Source organism: Cetorhinus maximus, chromosome 7, assembly GCF_964194155.1.
Source record: "Cetorhinus maximus chromosome 7, sCetMax3.hap1.1, whole genome shotgun sequence".
NCBI classification, from domain to species: domain Eukaryota; kingdom Metazoa; phylum Chordata; class Chondrichthyes; order Lamniformes; family Cetorhinidae; genus Cetorhinus; species Cetorhinus maximus.
In genome coordinates, this window is record NC_135885.1 from 57,834,839 (window position 1) to 57,861,868 (window position 27,030).

The 27,030-nt window shown below is 41.4% G+C and overlaps 2 protein-coding genes across 2 annotated transcripts in view; one reads left to right on the forward strand and one right to left on the reverse strand.

Annotated features, from left to right (window-relative positions):
• Window positions 1-27,030, reverse strand: part of sowahca (sosondowah ankyrin repeat domain family Ca) — a 133,331-nt gene that overhangs the window by 15,113 nt on the left and 91,188 nt on the right. The window contains exons 4-5 of the mRNA XM_078545548.1: window positions 14,724-14,831; window positions 1,471-1,739 (exon numbers count right to left, since the gene is read on the reverse strand). The gene's annotated coding sequence lies outside the window, so the exon portion shown is untranslated. The remainder of the gene's footprint in view (window positions 1-1,470; window positions 1,740-14,723; window positions 14,832-27,030) is intronic.
• On the forward strand, window positions 10,663-22,927 carry LOC144682807 (uncharacterized). The gene is made up of 2 exons (XM_078545547.1): window positions 10,663-11,049; window positions 19,230-22,927. Exon 2 carries the CDS (start codon window positions 19,475-19,477, stop codon window positions 21,626-21,628), a length of 2,154 nt encoding a protein of 717 aa, XP_078401673.1. The 5' UTR covers window positions 10,663-11,049; window positions 19,230-19,474; the 3' UTR covers window positions 21,629-22,927.

The following is a 27,030-nucleotide window of genomic DNA, read 5'->3' on the forward strand; positions in this document are numbered from 1 at the left end:
AAGGGTAAAATTCCCCACTGGTTGGAGTCATGCCTAGCAGAAAGGAAGATGGTTATGGTTGTTGGAGGTCAATCATTTCAGTTCCAGGACATCACTGCAGGAGTTCCTTGGGGTAGTGTCCTCGGCTCAACCATCTTCAGCCGCTTCATCAGTGACCTTCCTTCCATCATAAGGTCAGAAATAGGGATATTCGCTGATGATTGCACAATGTTCAGCACCATTTATGACTCCTCAGACACTGAAGCAGTCCATATCCAAATGCAGGAAGATTTGGACAATCTCCAACCTTGGGCTGACAAGTGGCAAGTAACATTTGTGCTACACAAGTGCAAGGCAATGACCATCTCAAACAAGAGATAACCTAACCATCATCCCTTGACATTCAATGGCATTACCATCACTGAACCCTCCACTATCAACATCCTGGGGGTTACCATTGACCAGAAACTGCACTGGACTAGCCATATAAATACTATGGTTACAAGAGCAGGTCAGAGGCTAGGAATCCTGTGATGAGTAACTCACCTCCTGACTCCCCAAAGCCTGCAAGGCACAAATCAGGAGTGTGATGGAATACTCTCCACTTGCCTGGATGAGTGCAGCTCCAACAACACGCGAAGCTTGACACCATCCAGGACAAAGTAGCTCGCTTGATTGGCACCCCTTCCACAAACATTCACTCCCTCCACAACTGACGAACAGTGGCAGCAGTGTGTACCATCTACAAGATGCACTGCAGAAACTCACCAAGGCTCCTTTGGCAGCACCTTCCACTTTGGCGCTACCATATAGAAGGACAAGGGAAGCAGATATGTGGGAACACAACCACCTGAAAGTTCCCCTCCAAGCCACTCACCATCCTGACTTGGAAATATATCAGCGTCCCTTTACTGTTGCTGGGTCAAAATCCTGGAACTCCCTCCCTATCAGCACTGTGGGTGTACCTACAACACATGGACTGCAGCGGTTCAAGAAGTCAGCTCACCACCACCACCACCACCACCTTCTCAAGGGCAGTTAGGAATGGGCAATGAATGCTAGCCTAGCCAGCGCCACTCACATCCCGTGAATGAATGATGTCCCAAATTGCTTTACAGCCAATTAAGTAATTTTGAGTTGTAGTAGTTACTGCTCTAATGTAGAAAATGTTATCAAATGGCAGAGTGGGTTCCAGGGGCTGAATGGTTTACTCCTGCTCCTAATACATATGTTCATATGTCATTTGGATGGATGAGATGAGCTGGGCTGGATGGCCTTCATCATTCATAATAATCTTGCAGAGGTTGGAATCATGGCTGAAGTTCTGTTTAGTTTGTTGCTAATGGAATTTTACTCAGGCTTTGTGGGGGGTGGATATTGCCAGGACAGGAGTGCATAATGGGCTCAGTGAATCAGTAACCTGTTTTACACTGCACATGATTCTCAGGTGTCTTTTCCATTGACTTCAATCTTGTCCTTTTGTCCACTCACCTATTTTTGAGATATTGAAACATCATGATAAAAGTTTTATTGCACTGTAGATATTGAAAATGTATCGTACTGAGAAGCAGCATTCAGCAGAGTCTTCAGATTCGCTGATCAAGAAAACACAGATACAACTGTGAACCATTCAGTCTTTGTCCTCTGGGCTCTTAAAAGTTATGTTGCACAGAAACAGCGGAGGGGTCTACTGACAGTGAAGACCTACATTGCTCAATCATCCCACTTTGTTGCTCAGGAGTCATTTGATCTTTCTTAGCCTGTGAGATAACGGATATGGAATAGAATCCAGTTACACCCCTTGTATGAAATAATTATATTGAATAATATCATGCACACAGGCAGGAGGAAGTCTTCTACTTCTTCCATAGAATGGAAAAGATGTTGCACAGTTTATCTGGGTTTGCAAGTATTAATCTCCCCCCACCTCAACAAATTTGAATTTACTGTCACTATGTCCACATGATGCAATGTGCTGAACATGTTAACAAGAGCTGAGGCAGTCACCAAAATCAGTGTTATCATTGGCATAGTGTTAAACATAACCCAATGGAATATTTTTCTTTCAAATTAATAATATTGCATGATGCTGTTAAAGTAAAATGTGTACTCTATGAGAAGTATTATATCTTCCTGACACCAGAATGTTATTGGAATTTAATGTTAAGTTGAGTTATAGTGTGTGTGTGTTTGTGTGTGTGTGTGTGTGTGTGTGTGTGGAGAGATTTAATTGAATTAAAGACAGCTGGTCTGTAGGCTTTGCTGTATTAGAAAATAAGCTATGTTTGAAATGTTAAGTCGGTAAACATAGGGTTAAAGGGAACATTTGCATGTTTAAATAAACAAGGTTAGATTGATTTCAAAGGAGGGGGTGAAATGTGTCACCAAGCCAAGTGAAGTTCAGAAACCATGGCTGAGATTTTCCAGCCCCATCATGGGCGAGACCCGCCGCGGGCAAGGCGGCACCGCAGCCAGAAGTCCATTAACTTGCAGCAGGACTGGAAGGTCCCGGCGATGGGCGGGTGCAGAAAATCCTTCCAGTGTGTTTATTTTTCCCAAAGATTACTGTTAAAATTAGTACAATGAGAGATTTTTATTATCAGAGAGGTAAAGTCCAAAGACATAGTGAAACAATGGGAATTTGCATTCAAAGGGGAAAATATGTATAAAGGAGCAAAGGTTGTGTGTAAGGGGAGGCATTTTAAGATCTCAAGTGTGAAAAGCCTTCAGCATCTACGCCTCAAGCTGCTGCCTACAAAGAACTGAAGTTAAGCAAACTCACTTCGAATTGGATTGTTCAGGGTATTGTGTTCTTTGCCTCTTTTAAAATCCATGTGTCTTACTGTTGCCTTAATGAAAATGTATCTGGGAGTTAGAACAATTAGGGGATTGAGAAGTTATCATAGTAGTAATTTGTAGATCTATGTATTTAAAATCATTTCTTCTATTAATAAAGGTTCAATTTAGTTTTGTAAGAAACCTATAAGATTTGGTGGTCTTATTACTACTGAATTCAAGGCATGCATCTCGAAATTTACACAAATTGCAAAACAAGTTGTGGCAGTTGTTTCAAGTTTCCCTTTGGGATTTGGGCAGCTCAGCATTTACCATCGGCTGTGCCATAACAAAGTTGAGAGCTCTTTGTGGGATATATTTGAAATTCCTTGATTGGGTTGGAGTTGGTGAATCTTAAGGTTACAAGTATGAGAAGCACTTTGAATTCAGGAGTTGGTCTGAGGTTTTTTGAAGTGGTGAGACTGCAATATGGCTTTGGCCGTTGAAGTTATAACTTTGGCTGGTTTACAAAAGGCAACTAAAGTTAATCTTATGGAACTGGCAGATATGATACAATTGAGATCACCTGCATGGGGTAAGAAAGCAGACATAATTGAAGGTATAGCAGAGCATTTCAAGTTAGAAGTGATACCTGACACTAGTGAGTCACAGCTAGAGTTAGTGAGACGTCAGTTAGAAATGAAGAAGCTTGAACTTGAACGAGCGAAGGAAATGAAAAAAACTTGAGCTAGAGGCAGCAGAAAAGGAAAGGGCAGAAAAAGAAAAAGGAAGGGTATTTCAAAGGGAGCAAGCAGAAAGGCAGGAGAAAGAAAAGAAGCTGGAACTTGAATTCCAGGCAAGAGAAAAGGATAAAGAAAGAGAAGCAAGGGAAAGAGAGAAGGAACGAGAAAGGGCATACCAGCTTAAAAGACTGGAAGTTTAAAAGGAGATCTCAGGTTCTGAGGAAAGTTCTGATGATGAAAAAACCTTTCACCTAAAATCGAGTGGGGAAATGCTTAAATTTGTACAAGCTCTTCCAAAGTTTGAGGAAAGAGATGTGGAAGCATTCTTTATTTCATTTGAGAAGCTAGCTAAACAGATGAAATGGCCACAGGAAAACTAGACATTGTTGTTACAATCCAGATTGGTGGGTAGAGCACATGAGATTTATGCTTCATTGTCAGAAGAACTGTCGGTAAACTATGACATGGTAAAAAAGGCTATTTTGAGTGCATAGGAGTTGGTTCCTGAGGCATGCAGGCAGAAATTTAGGAATATGTGAAAAGAGCCTGGCAAACTTATATTGAGTCTGAAGGAGTAAAACAAAGTAATTTTGACCGGTGGATACAGGCATTAAAGATGAGACAACATATGCAGTTCTTAGAGAGGTAATTCTTTTGGAAGAATTTAAAGGTTCAATTTCTTTGGTGAGTGAGAACACATGTGGAAGAACAGAGGGTTCAAATGGTAAGACAATCAGCAGAAATAGCTGATGATTATGAGTTAGTTCATAGAGCTAAACCTTATTTTGTCACCCTATTAAATCAGAAACGGATAGAAAGTGGGAAGGTGAAAGGGAGGTGGGTAGTTAGGGAAGAGAAGGAGTAAGTAGAAATTTTCAGGAAGTTTTTTTTCAGAATAAACAGGAAGGTGCTGAGGGTAGAAGAGACATTTGAAAATTGAGATGTTTTCATTGTAATAAAGTTGGACATATGAAATCTGTATGCTGGAAATTGCAGGGAAAATCTATTGAAATTATAGGGGTACAGAAAAGTTCTGGAAGTAAAAGTATCGTGGGTTCTAAGGTTCAGGCAAAGGAAAAAAATAGTGGTTTATGTACAGGTAAAACAGGGGGTATCAGTGATAGGTAAAGAAGTGGAAATGTGTTCACAATTTACCCAAGAGAATTCGCAGAAGCAGCTTACAGAAATGTTTAGAGATTTTGTGTGTGAAGGAAAAGTATTTCCATGTGTACAGGGCGGAGTAGGTAAAGATGTTTAAATTTTAAGAGACAGAAGGGCTAGTCAATCCTTAATGTTGTGGGATAGTGACATTTGTTGTTCAGTGGGAGTATTGTAGGAACAGGTGATAATAAGTGGAGTTCATAGAGATGCTAAACCTAATCCATTGTGGGAGGTAAATTTAAAGAGTAAGTGGAAAACAGGTGACGTGATTGTTGGAGTCGCGGAAAGATTGCCCATTTCAGGGGTTCAATTTATTCTGGGTAATGATATAGCTGGGTCCCAGGTGTGGGTGATGCCTTTGGTGGTTGAACAGCCTGTTGAAGTGTTTTCAACAGAAGTGTTGCAGAGAGAGCATCCTGGATTGTTTCCAGGTTGTGCGATATTGAGAACACAGGCTCATAGGTTGAAACAAGAAGAACAGGAATTTCAAAGGCAGGGGGAAGGTGTGGAAATCCAATTAGCTGACACTGTGTTTGATAAGGTTGTTCAGGAAGAAAGACTGGAAGACAATTCAGCTGACATGTTTAACTCAAGGCGGTTAGTGGAGTTACAGAAGAAAAAGGACTTGCAAATAAAACATTTATATCTGCCAGCCTACTCAGAAACAGAGGTAAAATGTATTCCAGAATATTATTACCTTAAGGGTAATGCTTCAATGAGAAAATGGAGGCCGTATCATGTTTCAGCAAATGAAAGCTGGAGGGAGGTGTATCAGATTGTAATACCATTATAGAAATGAGATTCTGAGGATAACTCTTGAAATTCCAATGGGGGGACATTTAGGAATTAAAAAGACACAGGCGAAGATACAAAAACATTTTTTTGGCGTGGATTGCTTAGGGATGTAGTCAAGTGCTGTAGAACGTCACACATGTCAGGTGATAGGGAGACTACAAGCAGTGATTAAGCCAGCACCTTTAATTCCAATTCCAGCATTTGAAGAACCTTTTACTAGGGTCATGATTGATTGTGTAGGACACCTCCCTAAGACGAAAAGTGGAAATCAGTACTTACTAACAATAACGGATGTGTCTACCAGGTTTCCTGAAGCAATAGGCTTTGAGAAATATTACAACAAAGAAAATTGTGGAAGAGTTAACTAAATCTTTTACAAGATATGGTTTACTTAAGTAAATGCAATTAGATCAGGGTTCAAATTTCATGTTACAGCTGCTTAAGGAAGTAATGAACAGTTTGGGGATAAAACAGTTTGAGTCAACAGCTTACCATCCTGAGTCACAAGGGGCTTTGGAAAGATGGCATCAAACTCTAAAAACTATGATGAAGCTGTATAGTTATGATTATCCACAGGATTGTGATGGGGGATTCCATTCTTGTCATTTGCCATTAGGGACGGTCCTAATAAATCAACTGGTTTTAGTCCTTTTGAAGTAGTTTATGGTCATGAGATAAGAGGACTACTGAAATTGGTTAATGAGAAATTGGTGGGTCAAAATTCAGAAACTACTCTCCTGGGTTACGTATCAAACTTCAGACAGAGATTGGGCAGAACATGTGAGTTGGCTAGAGAACACTTAATGATATCACAGCAAGTGATAAAAATGAAAGCAGGCAGGAAAGCTACAGCTCGTAGTTTTGTTACTGGGGAGAAAGTGCTAGTTCTGTTACCACCACTGGGTAACCCATTAAAGGCAAGGTTTAGAGGGCCTTACAGGATTGAAAAGAAGCTGAGTGAAGTGAATTATTTAATAAATACTCCAGATAGAAGAAAGAAGCAGAGGGTGTGTCATGAAAATATGCTTAAAAAGTACTTTGACGGGGAAGAGGACCAATATGTGTTAGTGGTGGTAGATAATGAGAAAGAAGTAGAAATGCAGGATTCTGAAAATGATTTTCCTCTAATCAAATTGGATAATGAGGCAGTACTTGAAAATTTAAATGTAAAATTGAGTTACCTTTCAGACAAGGGTCAAAGTGATTTAGAAAAGCTATTGCGGTCACACAAGGGTACTTGTGGAAATAAGTTGGGAAGGACAAATTTAGCTATACATATTGTATCTGTACAAGTTTCATCTTCGCTAAGGCAACATCCTTATAGAATAAATCAGGCAAAGTTATCACAAGTACAGAAAGAAATCAAATTCATGCTTCAATGTGTATCATTGAGTCTAGTTGCATAAACTGGAGCTCGTCTCTTGTGCCGATACCGAAACTGGATGAAACACAGAGACTGTTTGTGAACTATCGAAAGGTGAATGCGGTGGCAAAAGTGGATTCATATCCTATACCATGGTTGGAAGACTGTATTGAGAAAGTGGGACAATCAAAATTTATCACAAAGATTGACTTGCTAAAAAGGATATTGACAAGTACCATTATCAGAGAGAGCTAAGGAGGTATCAACTTTTGTGATGCCAGATGGACTATATCAGTTTAAAGTCATGTCGTTTGGTATGAAAAACGTACCAGCAACATTTCAAAGACTGACAAAGTAATTGCAGGTCTGACCAATGGTGCTGGTTATATTGACGACTTGATAGTTTCCAGTCAGACGTGGGAGGAGCATTTACAACATCTGGAAGAATTATTTATTCTATTACAAGAAGCTAATTTGGTGGTGAACTTGGCTAAAAGTAAATTTCCAAAAGCGCAAGTTATGTATCTAGTCCATACCATTGGACATGGTAAGGTGGCTCCGAGAGATGTAAAAATCAAGACTATTGTGGATTTCCCCGCGCCTACAACAAAACGAGGAGTTGAGATTTCTGGGCATGAGTGGGTTTTATCAGATTTTGTACCAAATTTTAGCAGTGTGGTTGCTCCATTGATTGAAACTTCTTATTCTTTTTTAATAATTCAATGGACACTGGAGTGTCAGAAGGCATTTGACAGTTTGAAAACTTTATTAACTACTACACCAGTTTCGGCCATGCCCACTTATGCCAAGCAATTTAAGTCGGCCATTGACTCAAGTGATATAGGCATTGGGACCGTACAGGAAGATGACCCTGCAGTTGAAAACCCGATTGGGTATTTTTCACAAAGTTGAATGTACAACAGAAAAGATATTCAATGCTTGAAAAGAAGACTTTGGGTCTGGTGTTATCATTGCAGCATTTGAAATTTACGTTGCAAACAATTCATCAGAAACAATTGTTCATAGAAACCACAATCCTTTAAAGTTTCTGGACAAATTTCGAGACAGAAGTGCAAGGCTATTCAGATGGAGTTTATTACTACAACCATTTAATCTACAGATTATACATGTAGTGGGGCAAGAAAATCCAATTGCAGATGCGCTGTCAGGAGCTTGAAGCTTAAAGAGAAAATTGGACATTTAAAACATGGACACTGGACTGGAATGATTTCTGTAGGCGGGATTCAACCTCCTTCTCCGAGACCCCAGGTTGATCTGGCTTTCGCATGGGGCAACTGCCCTCTTAACTACGGCTCAGACCGGGACTCAGGACAAACAACTCAGGACGTCCGTTGTTTGGATTCTCAAACAAGATGGCTTATTCAAGCTTCTTACCGGCATATGCAGGGAGAGCCCTCTGAGCCCGTCCAGAGGTACTCTGCCATAATTACAAAGTCTCATAATTTATATACTTTTTCTTATCACAATACATTTGAGTACATTTGAATATATCCACTCGGTAACCGACACACAGGTACCATGTTAAAACTATCCTATTTAGTACATAAACATGCAATTCTGCTAACCAATTATTCTAAAGGGTGTATACATAATTATATTATCCAATCAAAATTAAAACACGTATGCAAAGACCTTGGTTCTCACAACTCAAGACTGCTTGTGTTTCATCAAAGACCCCTCTGTCCATTGTATGTCCTCCCATATCTAAGCTAAACCATCTGCCCCGTCCCTATCTGAGAGAGGAGTACACCTAATCTAATTTGTGTCTTCCAGTCTGACTCTCAAGGCTGTGCAATGTTCATCTGGTAATCTTCAACTCTTAATATGTTTAGCAGCCATGTCTGCCTGGAGATTTTAGGGTTTTTCGGTAACTTCTTAGTGTTCTCTCTTAGCATTTTTAATTTTCCCCTAACAACTTCTGTTGATACCAATTTATATATATTGTTATTATGTTAATGCATGCATCTGATAAAGTAATAGTGTAATAAGTATAAGAGTTATTGATAAGTGTGAGGTGATGCATTTTGGGAGGACTAACATGGCCAGGGAAATCAGAATGCATGGTAGGTCCCTAGGAAGTACAGAGGACCAGAGGGACCTTGGTGTACATGTCCATCGATCCCTGAAGGCAGCAGCACAGATAGGTAAGGTGGTTAAGAAGGCATATGGGATACTTGCCTTTATTAGCCGAGGCATAGAATATAAAAGCAGGGAGGTTATGTTGGAGCTGTATAAAACGCTAGTTAGGTCACAGCTGGAGTACTGTGTGCAGTTCTGGTCACCACACTATAGGAAGGATGTGATTGCATTGGAGAGGGTGCGGAGAAGATTCATCAGGATATTGCCTGGGCTGGAGCATTTCAGCTATGAAGATAGGCTAGGGTTGTTTTCCTTAGAGCAGAAAAGGCTGAGGGTGAACCTGATAGAGATATGCAAACTTATGAGGGGTATAGATAGGGTGGGTTGGAAAAAACGTTCCCCCTCAGTAGAAGTGTCAATAACCAGGGGGCATAGATTTAAGGTAAGGGGCAGGAGGTTTAGAGGGGATTTGAGGAAAGCATTTTTCACCCAGAGGGTGGTTAGAATCTGGAACACATTGCCTGAGGGGGTGGTAGAGGCAGGAACCCTCACAACTAGTATTTAGATGAGCACTCTAAACACCATAGCATACTGGGCTATGGGACAAGTGCTGGAAAATGGGATTAGACTTGATAGGTGTTTGATGGCCGGCACAGACACGATGGGCCAAAGGACCAGTTTCTGTGCTGTATAACTCTGACTCTACTGAATTCAAGGCACACATCTTGAAATTTATACAAATTGCAAAATAAGTTGTGGAAGTTGTTTCAAGTTTCCCTCTGGGATTTGAGCAGCTCAGCATTTATCATCAGCTAAGCCATAACACTGCTTTGTTTAATAATCATGGCGGGATCACCTGTAAAGTCCACACAAACTAACAATGCATTATATCATTGCTGCTTTTAATATTAATGACCTATGGTGCATATATAATCGGACAATATTTGTAACCAGGTGCCAAAAATAGGCATTATCATTTTACTAGGATCTCTTTTATTGTTTGGTGAATCTTGAAAGGTGAACAAATATTCATCATCAAGGGATTAAAGGAGCAGCGGAGGAAAATGGGAAATAAGCGGCCTGGAAACAGAAGTACCAGGGCCCATGTTTTCTCTCTTTGGCCCTGTCCACAGGTTGACACAGGGCTGCGTTTGGAAGTTCAGGCTGTCTCTCTAGCAGAACTATCCACAATACAAGTATCTCTGCAGGGTCTGAAGTCTTGTCCAATGCAGAACCAGTCCTTTCAACCTTGTGCAAGGAAAGGCTCCGTGCAGGTGGTGTATCATTGGCCGGACGTGAGGCAAACCTTTTCACACATCTCCCGAAGTGAAATAGCACCAATAAAAACCCCGTTAGCTTTAATCAGACACCCCAGAAATCAGAAGCGGGCAGAAAACGTGTCCCCAACTTGGATATCCACTGAGTAGCGAACAAGTATTCTTATCCATCCCGTCCAACACTTTCTCCTGAAAATATACCCAAACCTTGCAATGAAAAAACAAAAACAAAAACAAAAATACCTGGAAAAACTCAGCAGGTCTGGCAGCATCTGCGGTGATGTTAACTGTGTTTCTCTCCGCAGATGCTGCCAGACCTGCTGAGTTTTTCCAGGTGTTTTTGTTTTTGTTTTGGATTTCCAGCATCCGCAGTTCTTTGCTTCTATCTGGCAATGAAAAGACAGCCGACTGACTGGTCTGTTAGGAATCTAAATCCTTTCTTCAGACAGCCAACCAGCCGGCTGGTGGAGAGCATTTCATTGGATGGTTGGGATTTACATTGCTAATCAGATGTTAATATTTGGCCAGCCCTGCTGGTTGTTTTTGTAACTGGCGGAAAGCGTTTTCACTTTGTTGGTGACGCGGCGAGGTTTTGGCGCCTAGCGGCTCGCTCGGCGTTTGTTGTTTTCGGGTTCAGTCGGTGATTTTGGCGGGGAAAGGGTGGACAGGTTGAGGGCGAGGGAAATCCGGAGCGAGCGATCAAGGTGTCCGGCCACCAGGCTTTTCGCCCTACTACCGTGCGCGGCTCTGAAGGCCAGCCTGGGCCGCTCGGCATCCCTTCGGTTTGTCGACTGTCATCCATCCCTGATCTGGGGCCGGACCAGCAGCCGGCGACTTCGTGGGTGAGAGGCTTAAGGTGAGTGTGATCGAAGGGCCGGATAGCGTTAGCTCGGTGTAGATAGAGCCCGCTGATTCCCTCCGGCAGCAACATGGCGGCCTGCCATCTCTGTCGCCTTGTGTCCGGACCGTTTGCTTCTAACGCGATTTAAAAGGCGAGGCGCGCGGCTTTTCTAACAGTCGTCACCCGCGTTACTTTTAAACCTTGTGGTCCGCTCTATGTTATTTATTTGTAAATAGAGAATACCCCCCCAAAAATCTATGAGTATAGGACAACGGTAAACGTTGAGAAGATGAGAGAAATCCAGACGAAATAATGCGAAGTTCGGGTATAAATACCGTCAGCCCAGCTTTACCTGTAGCCCGCACAAAATGGTCGTCTCAATTCTGGAGGCGAGGAACAGATTCACCGGAAAGCGTGCGATTCCTTGATTCCTCCAGGAACAATCTTGTAAGATTTGTATTAATATAGCGCCTGGACACGTGTTTGAGCCCATCAGGTGTCATTAATTGCTTTGACTGCAGTGACTTGTTATGCGGTCAGAAGTCTTCAGTGGAATTTCAAAAGCCTTTAAACTGTAAGATGGAGGACTGAAGGAATTCTCCCATGTTTGAGGCCCCCGGGAAAAAAAGTGAGTTGGGGTAGGAGATCATGCAGTCATATTTTATTTCAATATTTAGCATTTGAGTTGGTGGGGGCAGTGTATTTCGAACCTGAAAAAAAAATGTGAGAATAAATTCAGACGAGTACTGGCATTTATTGATGAAGAAGTAACAGCTCGCTGTGAGAAAGAAATGAGAAGTGGGAGCAATGCTGTACATTAGAAAGCAATTTTTTTCTAGTATCCTGCGCATCTGCGCCTAAATTGTGACAACACTCGTCCCATAGGCTTATTTTTGGGGTTTTGTGCAAGTAAGCTAGAAGGAAAAAAACAGGTAACTTGTATTAAAAGGTTTCTATTAAAATTTAGCTCTCAAATCTAAATCTGTAGCGTACAGTTTCTGAAAATGCAAATTTGGAGAAAATATCTATCTGAAATGTTGCTTCTAATATATGACAATCAGCTTGAGATAATGTGGGTTCATTTAGGTGTTCTGGTGAATTTTCACAGTCATACTTGGAAATATTTTGTTTATGTAAATTCAGAGGGAGCTAACTGTTTGGAACTCCAATTTGGCAGTTCAACTGGCCAATCCCTAGATAGTGAGCTAGGGAGGGTCAGAGAGGTCGAGCCTTTGGCTTTCTGCTAGTGAAAAAAGGACACATTAATCTGTAGAGGTCTGGTAAGGAAGTCCGATATTATGAAGCACTGGCACTTCCACAGTGCTATTCATGAACTTAAGAAACTTAAGTTTTAAAGACTTACGAGAATGGTTCTATGGATAAAGGACTTCAGTTACATGGATAGTTGAAGAAGTGATGGCAATTCTCTTTGGAGAAGAGAAACTTGAGAGGAGATTTGATAGAGATATCCAAAATCATGAAGGCCCTGGACAGAAACTGTTCCCATTGGCAGAAAGGTTGAGAGCCAGAAAACACTAATTTAAGGTGAATGGTGAAAAAAAAACCAATAGTGACGTGAAATTGTTTTTTAAAAGCAGCAAGTAGTTAAGATCTGAAGTTCGGTGGAGGCAGATTCAATTGTAGCTTTCAAAAGAAAACTGGATAATTATCTGGTTACAAGTGAGACCAGTGAGACAGAATCGAAGAAGTGTGACAACCAGAAATTTCTTACACATTTCACCACGGTGTGTTTGAGATATAAATTTTGTAAAGATTAGATTGTGTTGTGAATATCTGATTTCATGATTCATATATTTTAGAAAATAACTTTTAGTTTAGAAATTGAATTTAAATGTTGATAAATTGAAGCTTGATTGAGAAACTGGTAAATAGACCTGGGGTAATTACAGTTCAAAGGGTAATCTATGTTTATTTAATAAGGATAGAGTTAGAAGCGCTAAAACTTAAACAATGGACGACACATCTTGGAGTTTTTGGTAGGGATAGGAGATCTAAAGTTATTTCAATAGGGGATTTGGATTGTTCATGTAGTTCCCAGACCAAAGAAGCTAAAATTAAATAAGGAGGTTTCTTGGTGGAACCAGCAAGTGTGGAGAGATAGCCGTTAACTCCATAAGAGATATAAATTATTCCCATAGGTCACAGAATCAAAGGTCTGTTTTGAAGGTAAAAGGTAATTGACTTGCATTTCTATTTGGGAACATCCCAAGTATGCTACATTGCTATGTAAATACAGGGAGGTACCCTTTGCATTTTTTTTTTGTTTCCTCCGAGAAAACCAGCAGTTCAGTTTGGGAACAGGCAAAGTGAGGGAAATTTGCCAGGAGCTGTAAAGCAGCAGTGGGAACAGAATGGGAGAAAGCAGTCTGTGTCTGTCCAAAGCCAGGACAAGGAGTGTAGAGGCCATTAGGAACCAAGGGTGTTCCTGATTTAATTACCAAGCACCAAATCACCAAACTTAAACTTGAGCTGAGAAGTTCACAGTCGTGAGGTTTTGAAGTAAAGTTGGAGGGCCATTTAGCCAAAAGCTGATGGAAGCTAATGCCCCATGAAATCTCATACCCCAGGGAGTAGCTGGAACACTGCGGAGAAATAAAAGTGAATTCCGGAGAGTTGTGGCATATTTGGTTTGATTCCAGAAGAAGTAAATGAACTCTCAAATAATGTATAAGGGAACTTTTGGGTGGAATTAGGAAGTTAAAGGCGGACTGGATTTAGATGCTAAGTCTTGGCAAACTATAGTGTTAAGTTAGTAGTGCTTGTTTTGTTTAAATATTTTAATATATACAATAAAGTCTGTTTTTGTTTGAAAATGTGAAATCTTATGACGCACTTCTTTCAGTTAATCACTGGGTGTTCGAATTTCTCTTTAAATGTTAATAAGTCAGAGATCTTCACAATAGATGGAAAGAAAATGTATATGGGAATGGGTGGGTAATTTATTTTAGTTTATTTAATTGTGTGGAGAATATACACCAACATTGAAATTTGTAAGCATGGGTTAGCTTTCATGTCTGCTAATGATATCCTTCACCACTGCTCTTGACACTGTGACTGCAACTGTGCTCAGGTGATAAATCTTATCTATAATTAACATTGTTAGGACTGAAGCCATCCAGTTCAGCTCCCTGTAGGAATCCGCACCCTGATTCCATCTCTTCCCTGGCTGTATTTTCAGTCTGAGCCTGATATTGTGCAACCTGAGCTTCATTCCCCACAACCAAGATCACCAATTTCAATTAAAAATGAAGTGCTGAAAAAACTCAGCAAATTGGGCAGCATTTGCAGAGAGCAAAATGTTAGTGTTTCGAGTCGAAAATGACTACTCTTCACCAATTTTAACTTTTGCAGGTCACCTAGCTTCCCTAAATCCCACCAATGTTGGAAGCCTTATCTGGAGGTGACAATGTGTGATGTACATTTTCTTGCTTATCTTTAAATTTTCATCTTTCAAAAACTGCAGCTTGAAAACAAAATACCTGCAACTCACCCTGTAGTAATTCCCCATTCCATATAGCCCTGAGCTGAATAACCTCTATTGACTCCCATCCCACAACACCGTGTATTTAAAATCATTGGCTCCATTTGCAAATTTCCCTGGCTTCCCCATCCTAACTATAACCACCTCCAGTCCTATGTGCCAGCATACAGTATTCTTCTACTCTTACCTCCACAATAACCTTGGGAGATTTTAATCCTCATATAGATTTGCCAATTTCATTCGTCCAAGAGTGAGCTCATCGTGTTTTTGGGATGGTTGCATTGAACAATACATTCTAGAACGAACCACAGGACAGGCTGTTTTAGACATGCAAAATGAGAATGACCATAACGTGATAGAATTTCACATTCAGTTTGAGGTTGAGAAGCTTGAGTCTGAAATTGGTATCTTAAACTTTAAGGCCAACCATCTTCAGCTGCTTCATCAATGACCTTCCTTTCATCATAAGGTCAGAAGTGGGGATGTTCGCTGATGATTGCACAATGTTTAGCACCATTCATGACTCCACAGATACTGAAGTAGCCCATGTCCACACAGATACTGAAGCAGCCCATGTCCAAATGCAGCAAGACCTGGACAATATCCAGGCAAGTAACATTTGCGCCACACAAGTGGCAGGCATTACCATCACTGAATGCTCCACTATTGGCGTCCTGGGGGTTACCTTTAACCAGAAACTGAACTGGACTATCCATATAAATACTGTGGCTACAAGAGCAGGTCAGAGGTTTGGAATCGTGCGATGAGTAACTCACCTCCTGACTCCCCAAAGCCTGTCCATCATCTACAAGGCACAAGTCAGGAGTGTGATGGAATACTCCCCACTTGCCTGGAGGAGTGCAGCTCCCACAACACTCAAGAAGCTTGACACCATCCAGGACAAAGCATCCTGCTTGATTGGCACCCCTTCCACAAACATTCACTCCCTCCACCACAGACGACAGTGGCAGCAATGTGTACCATCTACAAGATGCACTGCAGGAATTCACCAAGGCTCCTTTGACAGCACCTTCCAAACCCATGACCACTACCATCTGGAAGGATGAGGGCAGCAGATAGATGGGAACGCCACCACCAGGAAGCTCCCCTGGAAGCCACTTACCATCCTGACTTGGAAATATATCGCCTTTCCTTCACTGTCGCTAGGTCATAATCCTGGAACTCCCTTCCTAACAGCACTGTGGGTGCTGGTACCTAGACCACATGAACTGCAGCAGTTCATGAAGACAGCTCACCATCACCTTCTCAGGGACAACCAGGTTTGGGCACTGAATGCTGGCTCAGCCAGCGAAGCCCACATCCCATGAATGAGTAAAAAAAAATTACAAAGGTATGAAGACAGAGATGGCTCAGTGGACTGGAAAAATAGGTTAAAAGATCAGATGGTAGATAAGCAGTGGCAGACTTTTAAGGAAATATTTAATCATTCTCTCAACAAAGATACATATCATTTGAGAAAGGAAGACTCTACAAGAAGGATGTGCCATTCATGGCTAACTAAGGAAGTTAAGGATGGTAGAAAAGGCACACAGTGCTGTGAAGAATAGTGCTAGGCCAGAAGATTGGGAAAATTATAGAAAGCAGCAACGGATGACCAAAAAAAAATAAACAGGAAGATATTGGACTATGAGAGTAAACTGGCAAGGAATATAAAAACGCAGAGCTTCTACAAGAATATAAAGAGGAAGAGAGCAGTTAAAGTAAACGTTGGTCCCTTGGAGGATGAGACTGGGGAATTAATAATAGGAAGTGGCAGACACACAAAACACATCCCAAGAATAGTAGAAAATCCTGGGGTAAAAGGGAGCGGGGAAGTTGGAACGATCGCTATCACTAGAGAAAGAGTAATGGGAGTTGAGGCTGACAAATCCCCTGGACCATATGAGGCAACTGAGTGTAACATATTCAAACTTGCTGACAATAGAAAGTTTGGTGGAATGCAAGGCACTTTGAATGCAAACATTTCCCAATTGCTCACCGTTCAAAAAAAAATGTGTCCAACCAAAGTGGATAACTTTACGCTTCGCTACATTATATTCCATCTGCTATGTTTATGCCTACTGACCCACTGCCTATATCCCTCTCGCTTTTTTTTTTTGCATCCTTCTCACTACTTACATTCCATGTAACTTTGGATTGCCAGCATGTTGCATTCTGTCCCCATATCTTGAGCCATAAGCATAATTGGACCACTGTAAGTAGCGATTACAGTATACTAAGTAAAAGAAGAATGCAAATTGCTGTTTCACCTGAAAGGAATGTTTTGGGCCTTGGATGGTGGGAAAGGGAGGAGGTAAAAGGGCAGGTGTTGCATCTCCTGTGCTTGCAATAGGAGGTGCTGTGGGAAGGGGGTATTGAGAGTGGAAGGAACGTTCCATTTGGCATACTGGGAAAGGTGGGGGAGAAGTGTTTGGCGATGGCATCACATTTGGAGTTGGAGCAAATAGCGGATCTATTGAATATGGAGGTTGATTGGGTAGATGGTGAGGGCAATGAAAATCCTGTCTTGATTCTGCTCAGTGGGGGGAGGTGATAGCAGAAGTGCGAGAAATGGAATGGACAAAGTCAAGGGCCCTGTCAACCACAGTGGAGAGAAATCTTTGGTTGATGTAAAGAAGGATGCACTGGTATGGAAGGTCACATTGTTAAAACAGATGAGATAGAGAAAGTGAGTGAATGGAATATAGTCCTTTCAGGAAACCGGGTGGGAGGAAGTGTAGTCAAGGTAGCTGTGGGAGTTAGTGGGCTTATTGTAGATATTGGCTAGCAACCTAGTAATAAGAGAGAGAAGTCAAGGAAGGGAAGAATCAGAGACAGACCATGTGAAAGTGAGGGAAGGATTGGAAATTGGAAACCAGTTGATTAAATTTTCCAGTTCTTGTCAAGAGCAAGAAATGGCACCAAAACAGTCATCAGTGTACTTGAAAAAGAGGCGTGGGAGGAACGTGTTCTGTTACTCTAGCATCATTTACATTTGCTTTCAGACATCAGATCTGGAAGTATGTTGAAGTGCAAATGGGTGGCGACCTAGTGCCCCAGGACAACCCTTTTTTTACTTTGCCAGGGGAAATGGACAAAAAACTGTTCTTGGCAATTTTTTTTCCCCAGAGCCTCAATTCTATTAGACTGCAGGATCTACTTTCAGTTTGAGTATGTGCTGTTTACAGTTTCTCCAGATGCATGAGTAACATTCAGACAACTGTTCAACTGCTTATCTTCAACTTACAATAGTTTTGTTTGATTGTTCTTCAGAGTAATTTGAAAGCTGGAAGACATTTTTTTTTAGTATCATTTTAATGTTTGTTTTTTTAAAGTGGGTGTGTGCGTGTGTGACAGACCTGAGAGAGAGAAACGGACCTATTTGGGACATGGCAGATTACAATCTATTTCTCTCATTACCACAAGTTTCAAGAAGAAGGTCCATGACCACATAAATGCCCATCCCAAGTATAAGTATTTAAAACAGTATGATAATGTTCCTCTTTGTAAGCAACGTCACAGCAGATCTGCTAATAAATAAAACACAGATTGCATCTAGTTTGTTGACCATGCTTGAAACAGCAATAAATATTCGTTCGGATGTTAAAGAAACAGCAAATCACAACTGAACATTTGGGAAACCTAGTAATCATGAAATTTACCATGAGCAACACAAAGTTGAGGGGGTGTGGGTTGGACTAACATGAAATGTCCTGCACCACAGATGGTGCCTTGCATATATGCCCAAAAAATGCAATTGTTAGATATATAAAATTGCTGCAAGTACTTGTTTCTTTGTATCTTTCATTGTTTTTTGCCAGAATTTTCATCGCAGCCCTCGGATTAAAATAATGGTTACTTTATTCTGCAGGGAGTTTTGCCAAACTAAAGCAATGAATTTCCACTGATGAAAGATTGTATGCATGTAAAATAACATGCTGTACAATTTTTAGGTTTTTTATAGGGAATGAAAATCTAAAGTTGCACTTCTGTTCAAAGTAGTCCTTGTATAGATGACAGTCATGTAGATACAGTACTAGAAGTGTATTTGCTTTCCTGACATGGACAATCTCGGTGTTCTCCCCTACTGGGCTACTCTGGTGACAGTACTCATGGTGAGAATTCCCATAAGTCCCAGGAGCAGTTTAATAGGAAATGATGGGAATTATGATTTCAAAAATAGCCTTAGCTTTGAACTTTGCTACTGCCTTGAATTATAAAATTGTTATTAGGAAATGCTGGAAAGGGTGCATTAAAATTTATAAGAAAGGAAGATTGACTTCAGGTATAGTCCCTTCAGTCTTTTATGTCTTCAGTTCTATTTTGCAGCAAAATGTTTGAACTCGATCTGGGTTGGTAATTAATGTGTCCATGCCCTTTCCCCATCCTGTCACATTTCAGTTATTTATGACATCCTTTTGATGGCTATTTTGCTGCCAAGTTAATGCATATATAGTTAACAGTTAAGAAGTAGTAGATGATATAGCATGTTTTTATAAACAAATGAACATTTTTAATTTGACAGTACTAAGTGTTTTTGAAATAATTTATTATTGAAAAATGTTCTTGATCTTGTTCCTGAATTTTTGGATGGATTTTAAAAAAAAAAGCAGCTGTTGATCATAGAAAGGTGACAATGATTTCACATAGTGTCTTGCTGTAATTGGTTTTTTTTTTTGCTCTTTCCTTTCAGGTGAGCACAGCTCCACTGAAAATTGGAATAAGGCTGACCTCTTCCATAGTATTACTTGCCAAGTGTGTAGCTCCTAGTCTGGGAGTTGAAAGAACTTGGTGCAAACTCAAAACCTTTCTAGAAGAGGACCTATGAACTATGTAGGAAAGTGCAAAATTTAAGGAACAGAAAGAACATTCAGAGGTCTCAAGGAAGAATTCCAGGTGTTACCAGTGTGGTAAACCATTTTAGAGAAAAAGAACGGCATGGCGCTACAAATAACAGTGATACATAAAAAGGAATTTACAAGACAGAATGAAGAATGTGTTACTGGATTTAATACTAAGGAAAAATTGGAAACGAAAAGCCAACTAAATAACATTTCTGGATGTTTAACTTGTGTGCATTGTGATTTCAAGTATACCGATCATGAAACTTTGGAAACACATCTTGGTTCTGTTCATCCCGAATTTTCTGATTTAACAAATATTGTGATTTATCAGAAAAGTGCCAAATTATTTCACTGTCAATTGTGTTTCTTCACTAACAAGGTGTACAGTAATGTCTACAATCATGTTACAACACAGCATCCAAAGTTGAACAAGAGTGAAGAAACTTTCCAAACAAAAGAGCCCCTTGAAGTAGTCGCCAGTGAAACTAGGAAACCACTGCGAGCTGCAAAGAGAAAATTAAAAGAACCCAAAGTGATTAAGGAAGAAAAACCTATTAAAAAGCGAAGGGGGCGTAGAAAACGTACAGAAATAGCTTCGAGCACAATTGAAATACAACCTGTAAAACCTGCAGAAACAAGTTCAAGCACAATTGAAGTACAGCCTGTTAAGAGGCGACCTGGAAGACCAAAGCGTAAATTAGAAGAAACCAAAAGTAAGAGTGTTGATTTCAACTGTGAAAAATGTGGTACTCGATTCAATACTGCTGATGAGCTAAATATCCATAACTGTCAGAAGAAAAAGCAGAAGAATGCCAAAACTGCACTGTTTGAGCATAGTGATTATAGCAGCCGTTACCCAATTCAACACGAATCTACTCGTAAATCAACAGTTTCAAATAATTCCAAAGAAGTGGCAGTTTCGCGCACTGAAAAACCAGCAGTTTCAAATAGTCCTGAAAAACTGACAACTCCAAATAATCCTGCAGACAATACCGTTTCAAATAATCCCAAAGATTTGACAGATTCAAACAATCCCAAAAAGGTGACAGTTTCGAATGATCCTGAAGAGCCTTCTGAAGAAAAGGATTATGCAAAAAGTTTACAAGAAAATGTTAAATATGTCAGAGGAACTTTTTACTGTAGTTTCTGTAGATTCCATTGTAAAAGTAAAAGTAGCGCTCTATATCACGTTGTAAGGGTACATGACAAACCTTATCCTTATCAATGTGGTGAATGTGGAAGATGTTTTGTTATGGACAAGGAGCTTAAAAGGCACATGTCTGTTCATACTGGAGAAGCTTATTACAAATGTTCCAAATGTGACTTTGAATCTGATTATGCCAGAGCTTTTAAGAATCATGAAAAACAGTGTACCTCTGTGCAGAAAGAAGATAATTGTTCTGAAAATATCGATGCAGATAAGCAGCAGAATGCCATTCAAGAGAGAAAGTTAATCAGTTCAGAATCGCCTTCAGTCCAGCCCCACAGTTCACGTAAGGAAGAAGTACAGCTGCATGAGAATTCTTTTCCAAAAATGGAGTCATCAGAAGCAGGAAAAAAATATTTACAGCTAAATACTGGTAAGATTCAGGCTTCAAAGTTTCAGCTTCTGGAATCTGCAGAGTGTGTGGTGGCTCATCAACAAGATTCTGCATCTTCAAAGGATAATATTCTATCTTGTCAGGAATGTGGAATGACATTTGAAGAGCAAGACCTGTACCAGAAGCACAAACTTCTCCACTCTGTACAAAAGCCAGTAACTTGTGAACCCACCCATGATGATGTAGCAACCCTGAGTGATGATGTGGAAAAAAATCATGCAGAACAAAAAACCTTCAACTGTGATAGCTGTAGTGCTAAGTATCAGAGTAAAGAGGATTTACAGCATCATCTGAATATTCATAAACCAAATATTGAAGGCAAAACTTTTAACTGTGAGATCTGCAGCAGCAAATTTGAGAAACAATTTGATCTGCGTGATCACCTCAAAGTTCACAAACAAAATATTTCAAAGACTAATCAATCTAATATGACTGATAACAGAACGCTTTACAAATGTCATTACTGCCCTTACAGCACGTACCTGTTTGTAAATTATATAGGACATGTCAGAATAGCTCACACAAAAAACTTTCCCATTCATTGCTCATTTTGTGGAGATGGATTTCAGCTTCCAGCTGAATTAAAAAAACATACATGTCAGCAGTCTCAAGGTGGCAAAGTCATATCTAATCAGGGTGATGAGTAGAATAACATTAAAATAGAAAAGTGTTCCAGTTCCCAGCATTAAATTCCTCATCTTCAAATGCATAAGCAATCTCTACTAAAATTCTTTTGTTTAGAATTGCAATCTGGGCAAGGAACACATGGTAAAGCAATGTCCAAATTTGGATTGCTAGTTTTCTTTGAAGTCTTACAGAATCACAAGGCTGTGATGCAAATAAACTTGTAAACGTTTAAAAAGATGCTATTTGTTCACTGGCATCTTTGTTCCCTTTACAGGACCTGAAGTAGTTGAAAGCATGGGGATATATTTTCCTTGGTTGCTAATGTGAGCAAGTAATTTACTACAAGACTGAAATGGCATTCTCCAACTCTGACCAGCATTGACTTTCATGCATATTAGCAACTTGAGGAACATACACTCCATTGTTGGTTGTTTATAAAGTTCTGCACGCATTACTGTACTGATGACGCTTTTGGCCCAGTGCATCCTACCTATTGTCTACTTTTGTTTTCTCCTTTCAACTCATGAGCAGTTATAAATGGAGGATTTTTAAATTAATTGGCAGCACATCATTTCAGTGCCTGATTATGCTTAGTGCAAATTACAGTGAATTTCCTGTACTTTAATGTTCTGTATGCAGTTGATTAGGATATTCTGCTTTTCTGTGTTAGTTAATTGATCTTCCAATATAATTTTTTTTTTTAGAAACAGCTGTATTTAGCAAACCTTTTTAATTCTCTGTTTTTGTATTAAGAAAAGGTTACCATGAAAATATGCTGAATTGCCTAACCTGTAACACAATCTTTGTGAAAACAAATATGTGTGTGTGTGTGTGTGTGTATATGTGCTATATATATGGATATATACATATATAAAGTATGTGTGCAATTCAGCGAAAAGACTTAACAATTCACAAAGGGTTTAGCAACTTCCTTGTAAACCCTTGGGACTTCTAACTGAGGGATTTTGTTTCCAGTAGTGGTACAGGTGTTTCTTATTGTACAGACTTTTAATTTTGTGAATTGAAGTCCTCTGCTAGTTCAGTGTCCTTTTACTGAAGGTTACAAGTTTACTTTCAGTTTTTGAAAAGATTATAGTTTAAATGTTTGTGTACACTTAACAGTATTAGCCACTTGCTATCAAAATTTGGTGCTGCATCTTGCAGAGAGAATTTCAATATCTTTTTTAGCTGTAATTTGTCTTTTCAACTATAAATATGTTTTGCAATACATTTCTGTACGCAACTATAGGTAATCTTTAAAAGCAAAAAACATAGGTAATGGTTGTTTTGTTAACCTAATAAAAAAGAAACATTATACTGTACCATTATTCTTCTTTAATTTCTGGTGTTTAATTTGTAATGGTGAGAATTTGTTCATTGGATATCCCAGTATAATGCACTTTAGGCTGTGTTCCTACATGGCAAATTCCTGATATTGTTGGAAGTCGGAGAAAGGCACTGAGTGGGAGATGAGTACCTACTGGAAAGGATGAGGTGGATACATCTTTCTAGCGGTTATATATTGACAGGAGTAGAAGCTAAAGACTTAGCCACGGTCTTGGGTGGATAATGTGGGCAGTGTCACAACAGTTTTTGATGCTTCAAATTTATAGCATAATGTGGATTTTAGTTTGCTGTATTCTGTTGACTGAGGGAAGAAATAAATTCATATCCCTAATTTACTCACCAGGGATCATCTCAAAGAAGCAAGGCTTGGATGTATGCCAATGCAATGAATCTGAATGGTAGTATGGCAGAGAAAACTAGTGCCCATGTGACAACTAGTTGGGTGTTCTCAACGTAGTTTCCAGGGTTAGCCTGGTGCTAATATTCATTCATGGTGAACTTCCAATATTATGAACACCTCTTACTGGGGGCTTGCCATTTAGAATGAAAACTAACAATTGTTGCAGGATTTACTGGTATTTAGCAGATAAAGGAACATCACAATCAAAATTGGTTTGCTTCGCAATCTAAAATTTTTCAGCAGAATTCCCTTTCGTTTGGAGAGGGCAGGAGGTTGGAGATGAAGCAGTCCATTGCAAGGACAGAGGAGTCAAGGGTAGGTGTTTTGAGGAGAGGCTATGACAGCAGATTTGAAGCAGAGAAGGATAGTACCCGAGGAGAGGAAATCCTTAATAATAGTAACTAGGAAAGGAAGTTGACTAGTCAGCCGTTTGGGAATAGGGCTGAAGGAGCAGGAGGTGGGTCTCATAAGTGATAAACTGAGAGCATCGGTGGAGATAGGAGAAAATCTAGAGAAAGATGTGAGTTCAGGCCTCCTCAGTCAACATAATTAAAACCGATTACCTGGTCACTATCTCATTGCAATCTGTGCAAATTGGCTGCCATATTATCTATGTTAACAACAGTGACCATGGGCTGGATTTTCACTGAGCCGGGATGACTGGAGCCCTTTAAAAAGAGCGGGTTCCAATTCCGAGATTTCCAATTCCAGGATTCCCAATCCTGTTCCCAGGCTCAGATTTTTAATGATGTGTGGCTTTAAAGGGTGTGGGCTGGCTTGGGTTAAGCCTACACCTGCCACTCCCAACCTGGCTGGCTCCATTGCAGAAATGGGCGTGTCCTACTCTGCAATTTTCACCAAGTTGGGCCAGGTTCACAATCTAATGGTCACTGCATGGACACATGTCCGCAACAGCAGGAGGCAGGTTTGGTCAAGCTCCTGACACTCAGAGGACTGCTAGGGAAGAGGCATCTGTAAGGTCGATGAGTCAGATGATGAGCCTCTGGATTTGGTCTTCCCACAGAAGGCATGGGAACATCACGCAGAGCTGTTGGAAGCCCTCAACAGAGTGACGTGATTCAGAGTGTGTCACCTGCTCTCTAATGAAGTGGTGCCCACAAGTGCGTGTATGGAATTCTCCACTGGGAGGAAGGCAGATGCCATGGAGACCCTGTTCCAGCAGAACACAGAGATGTGTGCAGACCTGCACTCTGTTGCAGGAGCCATGGGTGAGTTCCTGCAATGGCAACTGGAGAGGGAAATGGACACCTCAATGTACCTCCAGATGCCCCTTCCCCTCAAGGAATCAGGCCAGGGCCTCCAGGCACCCAAAGGGAGGAGGAGCGGCAGCTGGACACCTGGGTTATTCACTCAGGAATCTCTCAGAGGCTGTCCTCTCCCTCTGAGTCCCCTTTGCCTGTGAGCCCCTCAACCTCCTCCTGTCAACACGGAGGGAGCAGCTGACCAATGAGTGATTCTGGAGGGAAAATGTGTGTGGGGCAGGGCCTTTTGGAGCCTCATGTAAGCACTCTCCCATGCACGCGGATCCTTCACGTATCACACTCACCTCAATGTCCTGAGCATTTTCAATGCTGCCTGCTGGGGTTTGCTTTCAGTTGTCCATCTGAGCTGACCTGCATCTTCACCAACCACGACTGTCGTTTCACTTTCAATTTGGACAGCATGATCTTGATTTGACTTTTTGTGCACTCCCTTGTCTTTTCCCTTCCCTGAGTCACACATTTCCCTTCTCTCCACACCGCACCACCCCCCCCCCCCCCCTCCCCCCACCTCCTCCACCACTGTTGACCCCTTTGACATCACCTTCCACCTCCCCTCCGTGATGTCCCAGCCACAACCTTTTTCCTTTCGGGATGTCCAAGTGAACATGTATGTTCCTTACCTTCCCTAAAATCCCATCCACATTCACCTCCCGACCTCCTCCTCCCTCCTACCCCCAGGGTCTGTATCTGCTTCCGAATCCCAACCAACCGCCCTCGCTATCCTTTCTACTGCTACCGGCGGACCCTCACCCTCTCATCTCACTCTCCTCTCGGTTATTCTTACCATTCCCTTGTTCCACGTCCACCCTCAGTTCGCTCCCCAGGAGGCAGCCAGGAACTCATCAGATCCCACCCTTGCATGTTCACCTGGACATCCCCCCTCTTCTTAACCCCATCACCCCAGTCCTCTCCTGCCCTTCTTGGACTCCACCCCCGCTTAGACATTCACCCTTCCTGACTCCTTCAGGCATCCTTACTTCTCCCCCACCCCCCTCCACACTCCTTCCTCCCTCTAGACTCCTTTCGCTCTCCGCAATCCTTCCCTTACACCTACCTCCCCAGTTGCCGCCATCTCCCCTTCCCCCCTCATCGTCCCCTGTATTCCCTCCTCCCATCCAACCTCACCCCCCCCCCACCCCCGACACTTTCCTTTTTCTCCCCCCAACCTCACCCTATCCTGACCTTCATTACCCCTCCTCCCCACCTCACTCCATTCTGACACCTCTTCCTCTCCCAGTCAAGGCTAGACATTTCCCACCCCGGTACATCTTTCTCTCCCAAACACGGCTGGACCTTCTTCTCCACCCCCTCGGCCATCATCCGTTGTGAGCAGACCCTCAATGGTGACTTGCCAACTTCTGCGAGCTGCTTCACAGCAGAGCCATGTCCATGAGAATCCACCCAGCTTTCAATGGACATTCCTCCAGTGCCATTGCTGTCGGGCTGAATCTGCTCCTCAGATGTCCACGTTGTGAGCAAGGCCCTGGCGGTAAGCCCTGACTTTTGCATGTCACACTTGTCAAGGTACGTTCTGCACTGGCATGGATGGACGATCCAGCGGAGATGATTTTGGCAGGCTAGCCTTATAATGATATGCAGATGTATTACAAAGAGGTTCCCGACGTCCGATGGAGGGGAACGTGGCATGCCATCGACAGGCTGAGCAGATGATTGCAAACTGGTTTCATGATGTCGTGAAACAGATTTCTGGCCTTCTCGCTATGTTGTCCACGCACGCCACCAAGCACACCTGATGCCAGTGGGCATGGAAAATTCCACCCACTGTTGCCCTATAATGAAATTGTTTTCCGCTATATTTAAAAAGTCATGAATGAATGACTTTTTTTACACATCCTACTTTCACTATGGGGTTCATTGGTTCTATACAATGTATAGTGGGTCAATGGGCATAGAGATGCTATAGCTTTGCATCAGGCATAATGGGCCATGGGGGTTGCTTAAGGGCATGAGGTGGCATGGATGGAGAACGTGAAGGCTGGAGGGCCATTTTGTTTTTTATCTGGGATGAAGTCCCACAGCATCAAAGCAGGCCTTTTAAATAGCAGCCCCTGTGCTGCCCCTAACCTCTTTCCTGGGTCAGCTGGCATAACTCCAGCTTGCACCAGCCCCCTGGCAATGAAGATCCCACCTTTGTGGGCACTTTTCCCTGAGGCCATAGCAAATTGAGCCAAAAATTTTCTTGACTCCCGTTACGGGGCACAGAGTAACTGAAGCCAAAACTGAAAAAGTGACATCACAGGAAAGCTGTGACTTGATTGGTTGGTAGGAAATCTGCACCAAAGTTGAAAAAAAAACACTGCAAAGCTAATTAATAAATTAATTATCTAAGTCGAGATGGCTGGGCAGGTGATGTGCTGTAGCTGTATGATGT

What these genes read in the sequence shown, in the direction of transcription:
- LOC144682807 (XM_078545547.1), top strand. Translation starts at nt 19,475, where the DNA reads ATGGCGCTACAAATAACAGTGATACATAAAAAGGAATTTACAAGACAG.